The sequence below is a fragment of the Protopterus annectens genome, chromosome 12.part0 (genome assembly GCF_019279795.1).
Source record: "Protopterus annectens isolate FY-2018-M chromosome 12.part0, PAN1.0, whole genome shotgun sequence".
In the NCBI taxonomy this organism is placed as follows: domain Eukaryota; kingdom Metazoa; phylum Chordata; order Ceratodontiformes; family Protopteridae; genus Protopterus; species Protopterus annectens.
The window spans coordinates 671,158,068-671,177,085 of record NC_056746.1 but is presented as its reverse complement, the minus strand read 5'-3'; the positions used below and the strand labels follow the sequence as shown (position 1 = coordinate 671,177,085).

Genomic DNA, 19,018 nt, shown 5'->3' with positions numbered 1-19,018 from the left:
AAGGGCCTTTTTAAGCCTAACCATGCATCCCAAATCTCTGGTGAGTTCTGATACCCTTGATAAGTGTAAGCTTGAGCCTGGAAGATGAACCATTTACAGGTTTCCTGTTTGCATCAGAGACATAGGTGCCAAACCAGTGATGAATTTCTGGTTTCCCATCCAATTGTCCAAGTTGCACTTGAATTAGATTAGGGAACAACTGCTTCACATGGATGGGGAGCCTGTTCCATAGATGGGGTAGTCTCTGGGATACATACCTATCTCTCCAGCAGGTCCTATTTATATCACAGGCAAGGTTTAAGTCTTTAGAATGGGTAATTCTGGTATTGTTTGTTTTGTGGATATACAGGAGGTCCATCAGAGTGGGGTCTGACAATGCTCTGTATGCCAGGCATTGGTATCCCCTCAAAAGCCTGTAGGACACAGAATACAGGGATAAGGCCTTGAGGTGCTCTGCATGGACATATTACTTATGCCCCATATTCTTTTAGTGAGGAACCTCTGTGAATGTTCCAGTTGTTGGATATGCCTGGTTAGGTACATACCAAAGGGGGAACTGTACTCAATGATAGGTCTGATGAATGCCAAATACAGTAGAACAATGACTTCCTTGGACTTAGATGCTATACCTTTGTTTATAAGTTGTGCAACATAGAATTGTTTCCTTGCCACCATTGACATGTGATGATAAAAGGCTCGATTACTATCTATGTGTGACCCTAAGTCCTTGACTACTGGGTCAAACCTAAGGGGTGTGTTGTCAATATAATAGTTACTAGGGATGGATGACTTCCCAATGGATATTATTATGCATTTCTTGGCATTTAGTTTTAGTCCATGACTCTGACACCAGTTGTTTGTCTGTGTTAGCCCCTCCTGGAGAACATTTGTGTCAGTGTGAGATTCAATGTCTGCTCCTAATTTGTAATCATCTGCAAATTTAGTCAGCTGGAGACCACTGACATTAGCCTTGACTTCTGAGAAATAAATGCCAAAAAGGATCTGTCCAAGGACTTAACCCTGAGGGACTCCACTTGTGACTGGCCTCTTTGCAGAGGTGGACTCCCCAATTCTAACTTCCTGGATCCTGTCTGTGAGGCAGTTGGCTATCCATTGAGTAACATAGGGCTTTGTACCTAACCTCTTGAGTTTGTCAACAATGCCCAAGTGGGGTATTGTGTCAAATGCCTTGGCCAGGTCAAGGTAGGCAGTGTGAATGATTTTGCCCTCATCCATTGCTTTTGTGACCACAAAAAAGTCCACCAGGTTGAGTAGGCATGTGTGTCCTTTACAAAACCAAACTGGGTTGGGTCCAGTATCTGCAGGTTTACTATATCTCTATTGATCATTTCCATGATAATTCTTTCCATGGCTTTACATATAAGACTAGTGAGACTTATGGGTCTGTAGTCTGTAGATGGCCGACCTTTGTGCAGAGGAATGACTGTTGCCTTTCTCCATTCATGAGGCATGAAGCCTGTTTGGAGGTTACAGTTAAATAGTAATTCCAGAGGCCCTGATAGGCCATGTTTCATGCTATTCAGAAGGCATCCTGGGATATTGTCTGGGCCCATTGATGCAGTGTTCTTGGTCTTAGAGAGAGCATTAAGGACATGTTCTCTAGTGATAGCAGAGGGAGTTATATTTGATGATATTTCCTGAGGGAAGGTCGAGGGGGAGAGAGAAGTAAAGTTTGATGTGAATTTATCAGCCAGGAGGTTTGCTGTATCTTCTGGCTCACTATAGGTGGCTCCATTTACAATGAGCTCTGAACATAATTATCTACTGCCTTTGAGGTTGCAGACATCTGCATTTGTGGTGTGGTACTGGTAATTTTACCTTTAACTTATATTGGCCTTGCAAAGTTAGATAGTTGATAGTATCAACATTTCCCAACTTTGTTTTGAATGATCATGTGAGGGCTGTGAAGTCAGAAACTGCAATATGTGTCATTACTTTCTAACTTCTCTCTTTAATGATTTTCCAGTACAAATGTATGGTGCTAAACTGAGAGCATGCTGCGATCATCAGTACATTTGCGAGGTATGATTGTGTGAATCTTTGATGCCTGAGGCCTACTACTTACTAATGGACACATATAAGTCACATACGTCTCTGCTGTCACATGTTAAGATCATTTCTGTAATAATCTCTCACCTTTTACTTGCTTACAGTACTAATTAGGGAAATATAAGGATATGCCACTCATTCAATTTATTACACAATATACTCCAGGTTCAAGACTTACCTTGTAAATGCAGCAGTTGACATGGTTTTCGTTCAGGACTGACTCAGTCTGATGCAAGCAGTACACAGCCAATACGTGGGGAGGTAAAGATTGTGTGAGTTGTCTGGCATCAATGTTACTATATGTATCTGCATAGGAGAAAGATTTTAGGCTCCTAGGAAGGGAGTGAGTGTGCTACATGTTGTCTCTTAGCCAGTGCAAGGGCATACTGAGCACACCTACATCTGCCTACACTTACAGATGCTAGTTGTTCCCCCTCTGATCATACCTCTCAACCATACAGAATTCCTTGGTATTTACCAAGATTAAGGCAAAATAATGGGATGCCACTAATTCCCGAGTGGCCCCTTTAATTCCAGATTTATTTTTTTATGTTTTATTTATTTATTTGTTTTTTTGTCTTACAACTTTAAATTTATGGCTGACATCACCATGCATCACCAGCCTATAGAGGGTGTGCGTGAATGACATCAGCTTCATTGGACTGTTATTTGTACTGTTATTTTGAACTGTTTGGAGGGAATATAGCAGCAGTGCAACAATTTCCCATCACCCAAATACATGCCTCATGTTAGGGCCTCCAGGTAAGAAAAACAAAAGAATTTAACCACAGCCAAATCTACTTTTAAGCAGACTAGAGATTTAGAAGTTTGTGTTTGTCTGCAGTCCACACTGTAAACAGCTCCATTTCTCTATGTTTTTAGATTTAAGCAGCAGCTCTGTGTTTCCCTAGTTATTTAAGCCATTAAGCTGCAGGTGTGTGTGTGTGTGTGTGTGTGTGTGTGTGTGTGTGTGTGTGTGTGTGTGTGTGTGTGTGTGTGTGTGTGTGTGAAATGCCCCAGTTAACTGGTGGTTAGTATTACTCAGGCTCAAACCCTGTACCTTAGGTCCAAGGAGCAAGAGCCTGAATTCCCTACCCATATGACCACTTCTGATTCTGAGCCTGAATACCCTACCCATACCACCACTTGTGATTCCTTGTGGTTCAGTGTTTGGCTCATATAACTTTTGGTCTGTTCCTCTTAAAATTTGTGGTTTTCTAGCAAATGAGTGAGAACTGAATTCACTAAATAATGATAGCCATTTAAGTTTCTGTCTTCCTATCTTGTGTTCCTATCTTTCAGGAAAGTCATGGCAACAGAAAACATATTATTCTAGTGACTTTCTAAGACTATGCAAGCAATTTTTAAAATGTGTCCCTGTTTTTTGGGCCTTTGCCCCCCCCCTCCAATAAATTTTGGCTTTTTCCAGATTTCTTGTGCCACATAGCTGTTCAGGAGGAGAGAAGTTTAGTGCTGCTTATGCCAAGCCTGTTTGTGTTGTTAGTAGCACAACAGGTGAAATGCTTTTGATGCAGAAGGCTGTGGGTTCTACTCCCACATTATGTAGATGGATTGTTGATACTCTACTGTGTTGTACTTTTAAAGGAGGTGGATGCTGCAGTCCTGAGAATGTCCTCTTTGATGGAGATACCTAGTAACTATGACGCTGTTATTAGTTTGCCATCCATTACCTATTGCAATATTACTATCTTATCATTTTTTTAATGTAACATAGGCAATTTATTCCTTTAGGGCAACAGGAATTTATTTGTAGATAAAACAATGAAATATAAAGTTGTTTGCTAGCAGCAACCTCTTCATTAATTCCAGATCTCTTTAATGTGGAATTATTTAGATGACTTTTACTTCTGCAGGGATTGTGAATATTTACTGATACTGGTGGACTGTAGAAGTTTGAGTAGACTTTTATGATGGAAATGTTCTGAATTGAGCAGTTTTGTCATTATTGGTTCATGCATTTTGTTTCATTGCTTACTGGAAAAATGTTTAAAACAATAAATTTAAGACACACTCTAACAAGTGTGCTGTATTATACAAGGAATATAACTTAATACGATCAGGCAGGTGCATCAAAGAACACATATATATTTCATGTGCAAGAGGGCTATGACTTGAAAACAGCACAAACGTATTCTTTATCCGCCACTGGCCAGATGTGTTTTCTTTGAATGTGGGTTTAAATGGTATTTCAATGAATGTGAGTTTCAATGGAAGAGAAGTTTTAATGCTAAGTTTATTTTCATTGTGAGACTGTATTGCTTTGTTTAGCAGATGTCCATTAGTGTTTGTGCTATAAAATGTAAAATAAAAGTTTTAAATGAAATCCAAATAATCATTGTAGAAGTAAAGCAGTATGCACATTAGTGTTTATGGTAAATTGGATGAAATTGCCAAGTAATAGGACATTGGAATGGCTGCAGGAGGGAGGGCTGTGTATGGGGGTTCCATTCAGCCCTGGGAGGCACAAACTCAAGCTACGTCACTGATCAGTAGGCCATGGAGAATGAATTTTGGAGGTCCTAGCAAACTATAATATTCTTTCTCTAGGATTAGAATACTGCCTACCATTAAATGCCCTACTTTTACCACAAAATACACATAATGCAAGTCACCAAAAACAAAATCCTAAGGTTCATCATCTTCTTCCTTCCCATTGCACATCATTGATACACATTTAAAAAAGAACTGGTTACCATTTACTACAGGATCTTGGGCCATATTATGGTACTGTTTTTTCATTTGTGCTTGAAAGTTGGTATCCCACAATTCCATTGGAATGGGTGGGGTTACATAATTACGTTTGCAAATTTTATGTTAATCAGCATACAGATTTGTAGCTATTTTACGTGGGCCTTTGTCCAGATTTTTGATGTTTCCAGGTTGAGAGGTATGCCTCTGACTCCTAATCTGGCTATGGCTATGTTGACCTTGGCATTGGTGGTGGAATGTCCCCTTGCTGATCCAGCTGAAGTTGTTTTTTTCTAGGTAATGTTGTGTAGCATGGCACATACTGTGAATATTTCTGTATGTGTCCATGCATTGTACTGCAGGGCTTTCCCAGATGTATCTAGGCACCTGAACCATGACTTAAGCAGCCCAAACACATACTGAGTTGAGGATGGCAGAAGCTGTGGTGCTCCTGTAGTATATCCATAGATAACCTGTAGTGCTCTATAATTTCCACATCATGTAGGTTGTGAAAAGTTAAACGGGTCCTGAAAATTCTTCTCCTTTTTGGCCTAGGCCTATTGGCAGCAGCAGCGGCAGCAGCATTGCCTTCAGCCTGTGGCACATACAAATGAATTAAAGTGACAGCTGCCCCTTACAGTCTTTCATTGTAGACTAATTTTCATGCCTGTATTCCAAAAGGTTTTAGAATTCATAGAAAAACCAACATAGAGTCTATATGGTTTCTTTATAGAATGTTGAATAGCGCCTCAATCTTGGATTTGTTGATTAGCATACAATTCAGCTGCTTATGCTGTAGTTAGCATGACACAATGTTTACCTCTTTTGTGCATTGGTGTGTGCCTCTACACAGTGCTTAATGAATCTAAAAACTCATTGCTACCATGTAGTTCTTATTGAATCCCCCTGACTGTATTTATCAAGTGTGTATACAATTCCAAGAATGTATGAGAAACAATTATTAGAAGTTATTTTTACATTTATATGGAGATTTAGGTTAAAACCAGTACAGAGAGGAGTATTATGTATTATTAAAGATGAGTGGGGAATGTTATTATTAAATCAAGTAGTATTTGCAGCTTCATTGAATTTGTACAAAGTGCTGAAATGGATAAATGAGAGACATGAGAAATTAGTAGTAAGACTGTTTAAGTATAATTTTGAAAAATTCTGAGTGATAATAAAAAGAAATGAGAGAAAAATAATGTATTAATGAAGAAATAGAAAATTATCAAGAAGAAATAAAAATGTGGAAGGTAAAGATTGATGAGATGGAAAAAATATCAGAAAACATGGTATAAGGAATTTAATGATACAATATTATTGCACTAACCCATAAGGAAAATTTAGAAGAAGAAGAAAAGGTTATAGCTATAAAATAAAGAAACAAGTGGAGCAGTAATAAACTAGAATGTCAGAATTTTCTGTGGTGACTGGAAATAAATAAATTACTAGTAAAACTAAACATGCCTCATAAAAAGAAAAGTGAGAGAATATATTTATATTGTGCTGAAGAAGAAACTATAGAACATGTTTTCTGTCAAAGAATATAGAAATTGTGGAAGAAGTTATGTGAAGAAAAAATTGTAAGAATGAAAAAAATAGTGCTAACACAAACATGGATATGGTTGAATATGGATATTATATGAACAGAAACAAAGAATATAAAACAAAATGGATAAAAGTTATTTTATGTAATATAGGTGACTTGGAATGAGAGATTAGATGATATCATGTTTGATGGGAAATTAATATTAACAGTAATATTAAGGAAAATCAGATAATAGTAATGGAAAAGGGAGTGGGAGTCTAGTTTGAAGAAAAGTGTATAAAGATGAAAATAGAATGTTTAAGGAGAAACCTATGCAAATGATTGAGTACATTTTGTAAATCTGTAAATATGTATAAAACTCTATAAAAAATGTAAATGTGTGTTATATAAATAGAGAACCCCTACTCTTTTCAATAGTGCTGTGGGGTCTTTTACATCCAACTGAGCTACCGCCAACTAAGCCAGATGGGGACTCATTTAATGTCTCATCCATGTACATTCAAGAGTGCAAAACCTCAGTAATCTCTCCTACCATAAACTCAAGGGCAATGCAGTGGTGCAGGAGTTAGCATTGTCACCTCACAGCAAGAGGTTCTCCAGTTTGATTCTTGGCTGGAGTGCCCTCTGTACCGAGTCTGCATATCCTCCCTGCATTTGCATTGGTTTCCTCCCACATTCCAAAGACGTGTCTGGAGCATTTGTACCTGGGCTTCTGCTGAAAATGGGCTCTGTCCCAGTCAGACTTTCCTAGTAAATAAATGTTATGTCAGCAACTGATCTACCTGGTCTAGGAATAGAACTCACATCCTTCGGCATCAAACAAAAGTGCGTTAAGAGTTGTGCTACTGACACTGTGAGGTCAGTCTCCTTTATTGTTGGCAGACTAAATATCTTCCAAACTATAACAGTAGATCTCATCCAGTCTCCAGCCCCTCCTTGTAGGCATGACACAATAAATTGTGCTGCAAATACTATTTTTTTCACTTATAGCTCCATACATATGGGAATCCCAATTAACAGACATGAAACCCACCTCTCCTAACATAAATACAAACTCACCTTGAAAACATACCTTCTTAAGGAAAGCCAATGCAAATACTTTCCAAGAGCAGCATCACCTTCTAGTTTTAATATTATTCCACCAATCATAGCCAATGATACTTTTCATTACATACCCATCAGCAGATATCAGTGCTACCCACATAAACACTACTTATCACTATTCCTTCATAATTTTTTCTGCATAGTCTATGCCTTTTCTTATCCTTCTTCTGCAATTCTGTCGCCATCACTCTCCACCTTATCATCTACTTCTGTCTGTATCCTCTATTGTCTTTTTTCTTTTGCAAGATCCATTTCCAACAATTGAAAGAATCAATAATCTGTGAAATATATTAAATAACTATTACATATACATTTATCCACCACAGCATTAATACATGTCTTACATGTCCATTCATAGTTATCTTGCTATAATAGCTCCCTTCAAAACATAGCTGTGTACTGGTATTGGATAATATCTGTTTGTTACTTCTGGTTTGTTTATATGTTGGGCAGAAATTAAATAGGTCCTTCTTGATCAGTGTTTTACCTTGGTTAATGAATGCAAATAACTAAAATAAATTAATGAATAGGTTTCTTATGCTTATATTCAGTTTCAGTAACTTGTTCTTGGTCACCTTACTAGTAAACTGTTCAGGGGACTAAGTTATGCCATATTCTGCAAAATATCTGTGAAGAGGGCCTCATATGTAAATGGTGTCATGCTAATTTGCCATATACTTCATTATCTCTATAGTACTGCTTTTTTTTAAACTGTTTGAAGAAGATTCTTATGGTAGAAATGAAAGTGCTAATTTTATTTGTGTCTTGATTAAATAAAGTGTGGTCTTCATGGATAAACGGTCTTAGAACATTGGATTTTACATTTTTGTATCGCACTGGAGTATTCACATTTCTTGCCTTCTGGTCTGGTTTCTCCACCATATCTTGGCTCAATAACTACTTATCAAACCATCAGCAGGTTGTTCTATGGCAAGAACAACTGTTTCCCTTATTACCTGTAGGCATAGGTGTTCCACAAGGGTCCATACTAGGTCCTTTGCTATTCTCACTATTTACTAACCAGATACCTTCATCCTCACTCTCTGCCTCAGTAGTGCAATATGCAGATGATACAACTATTATATGTGCCTCCCCCACCCTACAGGAGCCAAAAACCATCACCCAGAAAAAAACTTTCCTTAGCAGAAGCATGGTTCACTAACATAAAACTTATTCTTAATCCAAAAAAAAAACAAATTCATTATCTTTAGCCCTGGTAGATCTCCTCCACTAAATAATGATTTTACCATAACATCTAAAGATAACATACAAATCATCCCAACAACACACACAAAACTATTAAGCATTGAAATTGATAATAATCTAAATTTTGACATACACATAGCCCAAACAATTAAGAAAGTTAACAAAAAGCTCGGTTTCCTATACAGGAACAGACAGTTCATCACTAAACCTACCAAAGCCACCTTAGCAAGGACTCACCTCTTATCCATTCTCCTTTATGCCTCCCCTATCTTAACTAACCTTCGTCACACAGTACTAAGCAAATTGGAATCCTGCTACAACAAGATTGCCAAGTGTGCTACCGATGCTTCTCATAGATCCCACCACTATCTAGCTACCGATGCTTCTTATAGATCCCATCACTGTCTAGCTACCGATGCTTCTCATAGATCCCATCACTGTCTAGCTACCGATGCTTCTCATAGATCCCACCACTGTCTAGCTACCGATGCTTCTCATAGATCCCATCACTGTCTAGCTACCGATGCTTCTCATAGATCCCATCACTGTCTAGTGCTCAAGCAACTTAATTGGCTAGAGTTACTCCAACTACTCCTACTCAACCAACTCCCAATAGCTCCCAAACTCTACTACTTTCCCAACAAAACCCCTGCACTTCAGAATCTGATTCACCCCTATACCACCACTAGAACCTTAAGATCTAGTTCTCAGAACCACATAAATGTCATCAAACATAAAAAATGATGCTGGTAAATCTCTCTTTGCCTGCTCCATTGCCAGAACCTGGAATTCACTTCCAAACCACTTAACTTCCACCACCTCTACTTCTCAATTTAAAAAAACTTCTCAAAGCCCACTACTTAAATAACTGGCATTGTTTATGTTACTCCCCAGGCTAGGCCATACCACTGCACTTTGCTAGGATTCTGCTAAGGATCCCCGAAGGTTGTTCCCCACGTCCCATTTGTAAAAATATTTACATGGGTATTAGTTTACTACCAGAAATTTAGACATTTTTAATCTCTGCTATCTATGCTCAAATATTTATTTATTTATTTTTATTTTATTTTATTTATTTTACATTTGTTGACCGGGATAGTACGACTGGATGCATGTCCATTTTCAGCAAAGGCCCAGGGAGAAAAGCTCCAAGGGTAAGCAGATACAGCATTACATAATACCAGCATTACATATTACAAACAGACTATTTACAGAGATTACATAAGTAAGCAAGTTAAACAAGTTCCACAGGTTAGAATTAATCCTGAGCACAAGTCAGGATTAAATTAAATTACACAGTAAACTGGTTAACAGATTTTTACACATTCTAGAGAGAGTTAGCCAGGCTTGATACATTGACATAGCCAGTTAAGTGACAAATGTTATTTGAGTCTAGTTTTAAATTGCCCTAAGGTGGAAAGTAAGGTAATATCAGCTGGAAGAGAGTTCCAGGATCTACTTACAGAGTTAGCAAAGAGAGAGTCACCGGCTGTGTTATTAATTTTGCTAGTTTGAATTAGTAGTTTGTTAGAGGATCGAAGCGGTCTAGGATTGTTATAGGGGGTGATAATATTTTTAAGTGCAGGAGTATTTTCCGGATTATAGAGGATTTTATAGGCCATAATCAGTTGGTTATACTGGATTAGGCTGGGTAGTTCAAGCCACCCAAGCTGATTTAGATTGATGCAATGATGTGTCCTAAAAGGCAGCCCAGTGGCAAACCTGTAATGTGGTTGTAGCAAATTGAGAGTTTGTTAAGAACAGTCTTGTTTAAATTTGAGATTAGAGGGGATGAATACAGAAGGGTTGAAAGAAGGTGAGAGCGAGCTATGGCAATTTTAGCTGGAGGGGTAAGGAAGGCTTTTATTCTGTAAAGTGACCCTAGTTTTTTACTGATGGTTTTGATAGTTTGGTTAACATGTAGGTCAAATTTTAGATTATTGTCTATGATGACATCTAATAGTTTTGTAGAGGGGTCAGGGGAGATTATTGTGCTATTATGTGAATGTATGGTAAAGGTGAAAGTGGTAGACCTACTTGTTGGTGAAAATAACAGCATTTTAGTTTTTTTTGGGATTTAGGATCAGACGACGTTCAGAAATCCAGTTTTCTATTGTATTAAAGGTGGTCTGGATAGCTGACCTTAACTCTATTGGAGATGTGGCTGAGCAAATCAGAGCAGAGTCATCAGCATATTGGATACAGCTGACTTTTGGGATGACAGTATAAAGGTCGTTAATGAAAATGGAGAACAGCAAGGGCCCTAGTATAGAGCCTTATGGTACTCCAAGGGTGTTAGGTAGAAGGTTAGAGAGTTTGTTCTGCCAGAGGACAGCTTGCTGTCGACCATTCAGGTAGGATTGAAACCACTGAGGGGCTCTAGTATCTAGACAGAATGTTTGCAGGGTGTGGATTAAAAGTTGGTGATCAACCATATCGATTGCCTTAGAAAGATCAAAGAAGAGGGCTGAGGATATATAATTATTGTTGCAATTATGGTTTATGGTTTGGTAAAGGCTAGGAGGGCTGAAGTAGTGCTGTGATGAGGACGGAAGCCATGCTGAGTGTCTGCCATAAGGTGATTCTGGATTAGGTGGTGCATGAGTTGTCTATGAATACATTTTTCCATAATCTTTGCAAGTGGAGAGAATATAGCTATTGGCCTATAATTGGAGAATTCAGTAAAGCTGCCTCCTTTGTAAAGTGGGATTACATAGGATATTTTCCAGATGGTGGGAATTTTAGCTTCTACTATGGTTCGATTGATTAGTATTGAGACAGGGTAAGCAATAGCATCAGCTGATTTTTGTAGGTACTTGGCAGGGAGTTGATCAGCAGAAAGTGTAGTGGGTTTTAATTTTTCGATTAAGGTACGGATAAGTGAAGTGGTGACTGGTTGGAAGCTGAATGCGAGTAGGTTTCTAGGGGTGATACTTTCAGGACCAGAGGAGCTAGGAGGTAGTTGGCTAGCTAGGGCTTGAATTTTCTCAGTAAAGAATCGGTTAAAACTGTCAGAAACATCTTCAAGGGTTTTATCAATAGTAGCAGCAGAGATTGGGGTTGAAGTTTGACCAGGATGTAGTAGATTATTTAAACCTGCCCAAAACCTCTGAGGGTTATTTTGATTTACTGTCTGTAAATTACAGTAGTATTGTTTTTTTGTCTTGTGAAATTGATTTTTTGGTTTTGTTCCTGGATTGCCTGTATTTAATGTGATCTTGGGGGTCTTTAGAGGAACGCCATAAAGCCCATGCTTTGTTTCTAAGGGTAATTCTGAGTTTAGACTCTTTAGAAAGCCATGGCGCAGTTTTTGCCTTTGTTCTCTTTGAACGAACAGGTACATGCAAATCAAGGATCTCAAGGAATTTGTTGTTAAAGTATGCTAATTCTTCCTCTAAGGGGAGGTGTTTTAGAATAGACCAATTACATGAGTTTAGTTCTTGTTGGAATTTGGCAGGGTTAATGTTTTTATTGTTTCTAACCTTTCTGAGTAAGGGTTGTTGGGAATTGATGGCTTTGTGCTTAATTACATATGTGAGAAGGTGATCTCTTAGGCCATCAAGGAGGGTACCAGAGATGTACAGTTGGGGGTGACTATTTATGAGTACCCAGTTAAGTATGCTTTCTTTTTGGTTGGGTTTACCTATCCTGGTAGGGGTGGATATAATTTGTGTAAATGCATGCAGGTTAATATGGGTGGTTGGGGATTCTGAGGAACAGGTGCCCCAGTCTATGGTAAAGTCTCCAAGTAGTAGGGTTTCTTGGGAGTAATGACATGATAGCCAGTGCAGGATATCTTCAAGTGTAGATATATTGTTACCTGGTGGAATGTACATACAGATAATATTAATGCATTTATTGTTATTAAGTTGCAATTTGGTGGCAAGAATCTCCGAGTTATTAATCTGAGGTGGTTGTATTACATCTATGGTGACATTCAACTCAGATTTATAGAGTACAGCTACCCCACCCCCCTTCCTCGAAGCACGATCCAGCCTGTGTATGTTGTACCCAGGTGGTAACACTTCATTGTCTTTAGTGTTAGGTTTTAACCAGGTTTCAGATAAACAGAGAATATCAGGGGAGTGGACATCCAGAAGTGCATGCAATTCATGTACCTTGTTATTAATGCTTCTAATATTGAGATGACAGGCTAGGAGAGAGTTAGTTGGCCTATTAATTGTAGGTGTGTAGCTTAGATTGCAAGTAGAGGGGGTATGTGTATCTGAAGTGGGTGGGCCAGGGTTGGGGTGAATATCACCACCAAGTATTAGGTTGAGTCTATACTTGGTGATGAACTTCAGGAATTTGTTTATTAGTTTGTAGTAATATTTGGATTTAGAGCTAATGTGCCTGGGGTTGAGATGTTGATACACTGAACAAGATGTTGGATAGGATCTGGTACTGTAAGTATGATTGAAGGTGGGAGGATTTACAGCTGGGGTGATAGTATGGCCTTTTTGGACCTGAAATCCCATGAGAAACTGGTTTTCATACAAGGTAAGGAGGTATGGTGCGAACAAGAGGGATAGTAAAGAGGAGTATATTGTTATCTGTGATTCAGCTAGTTAGTTAAGGAACTGTTTTACCTGGTGATGCAACACCAGAAGATAGAGTGGTGAGGTAAAGGTACTGGAAGGGGAATGGGAGAATGCCAGATGAAAGCTAATAGGTACTATTAAAATGTAGGTAGAAGAATGGGGATGGGAGGAATTATCCCAGATTAAAGCAGATAGGATCTAGAAAGTGGGGGAGTGGCTATAGTACTATAAATTTAGAGGTACTGGGGCGGGAGGGAATTGGGGACAGGGAGGGTAGCGAAGAGAGCCCGAGCATAGCGAGGGCGACCGTAGCAGGGCTATTGCAGTTTACAAGGTTTCGTAAGGTGTCCGAAAGCTATAAGGTAAGTATTATAGCTCTTAATGTAAGAGTCAGTTTACTTAAGTTACAGGGGAAGGAGGCAAACACTCTAGTAGAAGAAAAGAGCCCTATGGCTGACCAAAGTGGTGACATGCTTAATTACACAGCACTGTATGTGAAAGCTTAACAAATGCTTTTTGTGTGCAACCTACTCTGCTTAAATGCTGAGAGAAACTGATTGCATTCCTGTAGACACCATTTTGTAGGGAACTGTAGAGTTCAATCTGCTTAAATGCTGAGAGAAACTGATTGCAGTCCTGTAGACACCATTTTGTAGGGAACTGTAGAGTTCAATCTGCTTAAATGCTGAGAGAAACTGATTGCGGTCCTGTAGACACTGTTTTGTAGGGAACTGTAGAGTTCAATCTGCTTGAATGCTGAGAGAAACTGATTGCAGTCCTGTAGACACCGTTTTGTAGGGAACTGTAGAGTTCAATCTGCTTAAATGCTGAGAGAAACTGATTGCAGTCCTGTAGACACGTTTTGTAGGGAACTGTAGAGTTCAATCTGAATCACACCAGGTCAGCCAAGGGGGGAAGAGAAAGGGAAATCCTAAGCACCTAGATTTGATTCTTAACACATATGACTCTGTTTTCTTCTTTGGTAATATTTTTGTCTCCTTGGAACTGTAGTAGTGCTGGGAGTTTTTCTCCCCAGGCTTAGCTATGTTCAAATGTAATGTATTTTTAATGTATTTTTAACATGTATTGTACTATGTTTTTTTTATATGAGACTGTTTTATCTCTTTTAACTGTATTCATGTTTGGAGCTTTTCGCCCCGGGCCTCCACTGAAAATGGACCTGTGTCCAGTCAGACTTTCCCGGTAAACAAATGTAAAATAAAAAATATATATATATAGTATATTTTTGGTGTGCCTTAGGTATTTTGTTGTTCTTAGTACTAAATGTATATTCTTATTGTACGTAACTTTTTATTAATATGTCTCTTTGTAATTAATTTATGTGTGGAGCTTTTCTCCCTGGGCCTCTACTGAAAATGGACATATATCCAGCTAGACTAGCCCGGTTAACAAATGTAAAATAAAATAAAATAAAATAAATAAATAAATAAAATATTGTTTCTATTTTTAAAAAAAAGTATGAAAAAGAACTGCTTATAAGGCACCAAGGACACTATTTCCTTCTAAACCAATGCTGTCAAGTTACATCTAATACCTACAGTGACCACATGAATAGCTTGCTGCCATTCACAGAGTACATTATACACACACCTATAGACAATTTAGCAACTTTGTTAGCAATCCATCTAATGCTTGTCTTACTATTTTTCAAATATGTATTGTATGAGCATTTTTATATTCTTGAACATTTCACCATAAATGCCTTCATATATACTCACACAGTTCAAGTAGATTAAGTATGTCTCTTAAGCCATCTTGTTACAGGGATTACACATGAGTATTCATTTTTTTATCCACTGGAATCATATTTTTTTTTCCCATTCATTTTCTATTCCTCCAGTGATACCAGTGTTTTCCAGTCTGCCAGCCCTTATCTGTTCTTGCTCAACCTTTAGCCATGCTACACTCGATGATAATTCATTTACGTTTACAATCACATCAATGGGAAATGTTTTCTTGTGCTTGAAGCAGTTTTTAATTGTTAATAGGTATTCAAATCCTCTCTTCATGAAGCACTTTTAGAATGGGATGGAAAATACAGCAGTGATACTTCATCACAATGTTTGCTGCAAGTCAGATCAAGTACAAAGAAAGTGGAGTTAAAGCCAGTCTAATGTTTTTCTTGGCTTGAATCTGTGTTGAGGTGCAATTTTGTAAGGAAATCACCTTTGCATGAAGCACATTTAGAATGGGATGGGGAAATATAGCGGTAACAACTCACCATTTTGTATACAACTATAAAAGTACAGAACATTAACATCGAACTGCACACAGGCATGGATGTACAAATTATCAATGTTGTTGCTTCAAAAACAAACTTACTAAAAAACACATTGGGATTGAAAAATGAAAACAATTAGTCTCCATTTTCAATCGGTTAACCTTAACCCTAACAATTACTTCAGAGCAAATTTGCTTGAATAGTAATACTGTTAGGGAAAGTATCAGTTAACCCAGATACAAAATGAAGATTCCTAAAGTCTTCTGGCAAATACTTTTGATAGTTAACAAGTCAGAGGTTTAGTCATCTTTGCTTCCAGGCTTAGTCCTCTGTGCTAACTGACAGTTAATCTGTTCTCCTTGAATTTCTCTGCAACAGGGGCTATTTTGGTATCTTCTATGATGTTCTTATGTCTTCATCTCTCCCCCCCAGTGTATGTCCTACTACTGATCTCAGACATTTAATCTCCTCACTTCAAGCTTACTCGCCTGCTCTTCCTTTATTACTCAGGTTTCTGTGTCATACAGGAGTAATGGTCACACCACTATTTTGTGCACCTTATTATTCAGTTTCTTTGGCATTCTTTTGTCACACACTACCCCTGTCACAGTATTCCAGTTATGTGAAGCACCTCTGATTCTAGTTTTGCTTTCCTTATTCAGATTTATCAACCATACACCTAAATACTTGAAATGTTTAACCTGTTCTACTATTTTACCATCTGTTTCTGTTTTTAGCTTCTTTTTATTTCTCCCATTTACTAACATGATCACTCTCTTGTCTGTGTGCACTTTCATCTCATGTGCTCTCAGTTTCTCATTGCAGGCCTCCTATCATTTGCCTGAAGTTCATTTTCATAGTCTGCTTGTCGTACCACATCATCTACATCCAGCAGCTTTGTTGAGTTCTCTTTTCTGGCCTGCTTACTGATGTAGCCATCACCAGCATTAACAGCAATAGGCTCAAAGCTGAACCTAGATCCACACCCAGTCCCACTGGAAGTCTTTCTGTAAGACAGAAAACTGTTCATAATTGTGTTATTCAGTTCCTGAATATAGCTGAGCATATTCTACCAGTACTCCAAGGACTTCAAACCATTACAAGACTGCCCATATCTGCTTTTTTATGACCTTCTCATGTGTTTTTTCCAAGTCAAGGAATGCAAGTTGGAATCTGTCCTCATCGCCAGCTTATTTTCCACTTTCCGCTTCATTGTAAGCATCAGAACAGTTCTGATTTGAATCTAAACTGCTCATCTCCCATACATCAATTACCTGTCCAGCACTTTCATACAGTGTAACAGGAGTTTGATACCTTTGTAATGCCCAAAATTGTGAATGTTTGATTGTTCTTGTACACTGGCATTAGAATGCTAATTCTCAGGATATGCATTGTTTCCTTACCACAGTAATTACCTTCAGGAGACATATCTCCCCTAATGTACCAAACATATTGATCGTATCTGTGTGACTGAGCCTCCACTGGCTCTAAGTTAATTGTCCATAGTGCATTTTGCATTTCTTCTAGGGGGAGATCTCCTTCCTGCTTCATTGTAGGGTGTGCATGCAGCAATACAGTTTTAGGGGAGTTTAATTCATTCCAAAGCTTCTTGAAGAATTCCTTCATTCTGCCCTTGATGTCCACTGACCTCATGAGCAGATTGTCACAAGAATTCCTTAAAAATGGTGTCAACCAGCTATTTTCTGTGTCTTTTCATCAAAAAGTTAAATACTGTTCTAGTATAGTGCTTAAGTTTATTTTATTGTAAGAACTTGAATAGTTGCATATCTCACAGACCTAAATCTCTTGCTAAAAACAAAACAGACAAACAAAAAAAATGTCCATTCTTAAGATTCCTATTTGCCGCTTGTTACCTAACAGTGCAGGTATCTCAGTTCTGTCAATTTGTGATGTTAGATACAACAGGTACTGTGAATGTTTACATAACTTGAGTTAACCACAGCAAACAGCAGAAACAGCCATAACAACTGTTACTCTTATAAGTATCCATAACAAATTCTTTTCAAATAAGGAATTCAAACACGTGGCTAGTTACAGGTGCATAAAGTGGGTTACAGGGAATGTGATCAATTGGTGATTAAATGACTCGAGGGCATATACGGCTAAGTTGATGCTGACAGTACAATAACAAATAATACCATTAAAGAATACATGGTAATGTTATACATGGCATTGTTTGGGACCCATTGTACTTTGAGTTTGAATTAGAAGAGAATAACAGTCAGGCATAGCAGACAGTCCAGGATATGGTAATCACTCAACTCCATTCATTTGTATGATGGTGCGTCAGCTTGTACAGTTCAAAAGGCAAAATAAACATTCAGTTGCAAAAACAACTTTCATCACCTGGTACATGAAGTTACAGTAGCAGAAACAAGATAACATGCACAGATAAATCTCTCTTACCAGCTGAAAAGGGCAGGAAAGCATCTGGCAGGACAAAATTTCCTTTGGTATCAAGAAAATGTGATGGGTTGAACTTGTCTGGTGTCGCCCACTGAGTTTTATCATAAAGTGCAGAACCTATGCAAGCTATCACTTGTGTCCCCTAGAATAATAAGCACACAATGAGATGGAAACGATGTAAAATGCAATAAAACACATTCATTTTCAAGTTCAAGGGTATACATTTATATGCATTAAAAATAACAAATATAAATAACTAAAAATGTTAAACACAAAAATCAAACAAGGAACAACGACAATATACATACAAAATAAATGTGTCAAGAAAGACAAAATGCATATGGAATGGAGTAATGAAGCAAGATGGTTAATATAATGAAGTAAAAAGTGCTGAAATGAACATATGAGACTTATAGGACCTCTTAAATTCTCTCTACTCTGGTGTTGCCTGAAGCCACCTAGGTAATACATTCTAACGCTTTCTAACCTGTTAGGCAAACTTGTTAGTTCAAAGAGCATGAGCTTCATCCCCTAAACTACAAGCACCCCCTAGAAGCTGAGCAGGTAGAATGGGAAAGACAGTGAGGTAGGAAAAAAAAACAGTTTAAACTGGGAGTACCCATGTTTGTAAAGGCAAGTAAGCAAAAAACAAAACCTTGCAAACTGTACAAGAATGAGCAGGCAACCACTGAGGACTCCCAAAAAACATAAATTACCAAGAAAATCATATCTTCTTTGTTTTAGAAAACATTCTGAATTATCTTTATATGTATCTACATTTTGGTGGAAATTTATGAAAAACTCTGCCAAGATGTAATTCCACTACATGTAGCTTTTTGACAGCAGAGATAATGTAATTCATAGACTGTGCTCTACCATATCAATGATTTGCAATCCATCCCACCATGTAGATTATAGCGCAGTTAGTTTTTATTCATAAAAGAAAACTATCAAGACAATGCATGATATAACATTCACTCTGGTCAAGCTATCAGTATCTTAGGGAGACACTGGACCCAGCCATATGCATTCATTACAATGACAATTATACTCATGTTTTTTTTTTTTTACAAATAAACAAAGCTCCTATCTCTAGCCATTCCTCAGGCTGTCATCATTTCACATCAGATGCAGTTGTCAACCACATGTTGTGAAGTGAGCATATCA

At 38.0% G+C, this 19,018-nt stretch overlaps 1 protein-coding gene across 2 annotated transcripts in view; it reads right to left on the bottom strand.

The window, feature by feature from the left end:
- Positions 1-19,018, bottom strand: part of LOC122816774 (cytochrome P450 2K1-like) — a 622,507-nt gene that overhangs the window by 106,115 nt on the left and 497,374 nt on the right. For both annotated transcript variants that reach the window (XM_044089791.1, XM_044089792.1), the window contains one exon: positions 17,852-17,993. In XM_044089791.1, the coding sequence (XP_043945726.1) occupies positions 17,852-17,993 (142 nt within the window). The remainder of the gene's footprint in view (positions 1-17,851; positions 17,994-19,018) is intronic.